At 39.4% G+C, this 1968-nt stretch overlaps 1 protein-coding gene across 1 annotated transcript; it reads left to right on the top strand.

The window, feature by feature from the left end:
• The first annotated feature begins 289 nt into the window (after positions 1-289).
• Positions 290-1968, top strand: LOC114167586 (GTP cyclohydrolase 1-like). Its single transcript, XM_028052688.1, has 2 exons — positions 290-508; positions 645-1968. The coding sequence occupies exons 1-2, from the start codon at positions 304-306 to the stop codon at positions 1829-1831; spliced, it is 1392 nt and encodes a 463-aa protein (XP_027908489.1). The 5' UTR covers positions 290-303; the 3' UTR covers positions 1832-1968.

Raw genomic sequence — 1968 nt, 5'->3', positions numbered from 1 at the left:
AAATAAAAGTAAAAGATATAAAGGTAAGAGCTTATGTTACATTGTAAGAAAAAAAAAAAACTTGATGCGCCCACAATTTTGTTTTTCTTTTAAGCAAAGCTCTATGAAGGTGGCTTCTATTTAAATAAACACTGCATTAATATGCTTAAAATTTTCTTTATATTTGATAAATAATGTAATTAATGATACCATTACTTTAATTAATTAATATATGTGAGCCCACATCTTTCCTTTAATTATAAATAGGGAACATAGCACAAAACAAAAGATGAGCAAAAGAAAGTGTGTTTGTGTGGTACTTCAATGGGGCATTTGGGTGAAGATGGTGATCTTGGAAAGGGAGTGAGCATGAATGGTAATGAAGAGAGTTTGGAGAGAAGGGTCCACACATCTTCCATTGAAGATGCTGTCAAAGTCCTCTTGACTGCTCTAGGTGAAGATATCAACAGGGAAGGCATCATAAAGACGCCACTTCGTGTTGCCAAGGCCCTTTCCGAAGGAACCAGAGGTTATTATATTCTTTTCTTATTTCACCTTTTACTGAGATATTATATAAAAATAATTTCTGACAATTGTTTTATGAAATATAAATTGTAGTATGTTAGCAGAAATTATGATAAGAAGGGTTTTATTATATATACCAGGTTATGTTCAAAGTGTGAAGGAAATTGTGGAAGGTGCATTATTCCCTGAAGCTGGTCTAGACCATACCGAATTCGCTGGTGATGGAGGTGGAGTAGGTGGAGTTGTGATTGTGAGGGACCTTGAGTTTTACTCCTACTGTGAGTCTTGCATGCTACCATTCTATTTCAAGTGCCATGTGGGGTATGTCCCTTCTGCCCAAAGAGTTCTCGGTTTAAGCAAACTCTCTCGTGTCACCAATGTGTTTGCAAAACGTCTCCAAGAACCTCAAAGACTTGCAAATGAGGTGTGTTCTGCTTTGCATGAAGGAATTCAACCCACAGGTGTTGCTGTTGTGCTTCAATGCAAACACATTCCCTTTCCAGACATGGAATCATACTCTCTTGGCTCAAACCACAAAGGAGTGGTGGGGATACTGGTTTCTTCAGGCTCCGGTGTTTTTGAAAACAAAGATGCAAACTTGTGGGCTGACTTTTTTGGCCTCCTTAACTTTAGAGGCATTGACAAGGACAAAATTCTTGATAAGGGGTCAATGGACGACCAATGTTGGTGTCCTTCTTTGTCTTCTAAAGTCTCATCCGAGAACGAAGAGCTGAACCCTGCTATGCTCACTGCAGTAGCTTCAATTCTCAAGTCTTTAGGCGAGGATCCAACTAGGAAGGAATTAGAAGGGACTCCTGCTAGGTATACCAAATGGCTGATGAACTTCAAGTGTAATAGCATTGAGAGGGCGCTGAATTGTTGGCTTGGGATTCGGACAAATGGTGCTTTGAACACTAATGAGGGGTTAGGTTTTGATGAAAAGCTACAGTCAGAGCTGAACTTGCCTTTTCTGTCACAGTGTGAGCATCATTTGCTTCCATTTCATGGTGTTGTTCACATAGGATACTTCGTTTCCAAAGGGTTTCATCCCATTGAGAAAAGCCTGTTGCAGTCAATAGTGCATTTTTATGGTATTAAGCTGCAGGTTCAAGAAAGGGTGACCAAGCAGATTGCAGAAACTATTTCCCCATTGATTGGTGGAACTGTGATAGTAGTGGTGGAAGCAAGTCACACATGCATGATTTCTCGGGGAATTGAGAAGTTTGGTAGTAATACTGCTACCATTGCTGCATTTGGACGCTTTTCAACTGACCTTGCTGCAAGAGCTGTGTTTCTCAATACTATTCCCAAGGCCACATATATTTGAGAGCATTGATGATTTTCAAAGGGTTATGTTCGCCGTTGGATATCGGAATTTCAAAAGTTCAGTCTGTGTCAAAAATAAATGTTGTCTTAATAAGCATTGTTGTTTTCATGATCCAATACAAGCCAGTGCAGTCAGGA

Source organism: Vigna unguiculata, chromosome 10 (assembly GCF_004118075.2).
Source record: "Vigna unguiculata cultivar IT97K-499-35 chromosome 10, ASM411807v1, whole genome shotgun sequence".
Taxonomy (NCBI): Eukaryota; Viridiplantae; Streptophyta; class Magnoliopsida; order Fabales; family Fabaceae; genus Vigna; species Vigna unguiculata.
The sequence above is the reverse complement of the archived record's forward strand: the minus strand, read 5'-3'. Positions and strand labels throughout refer to the sequence as shown.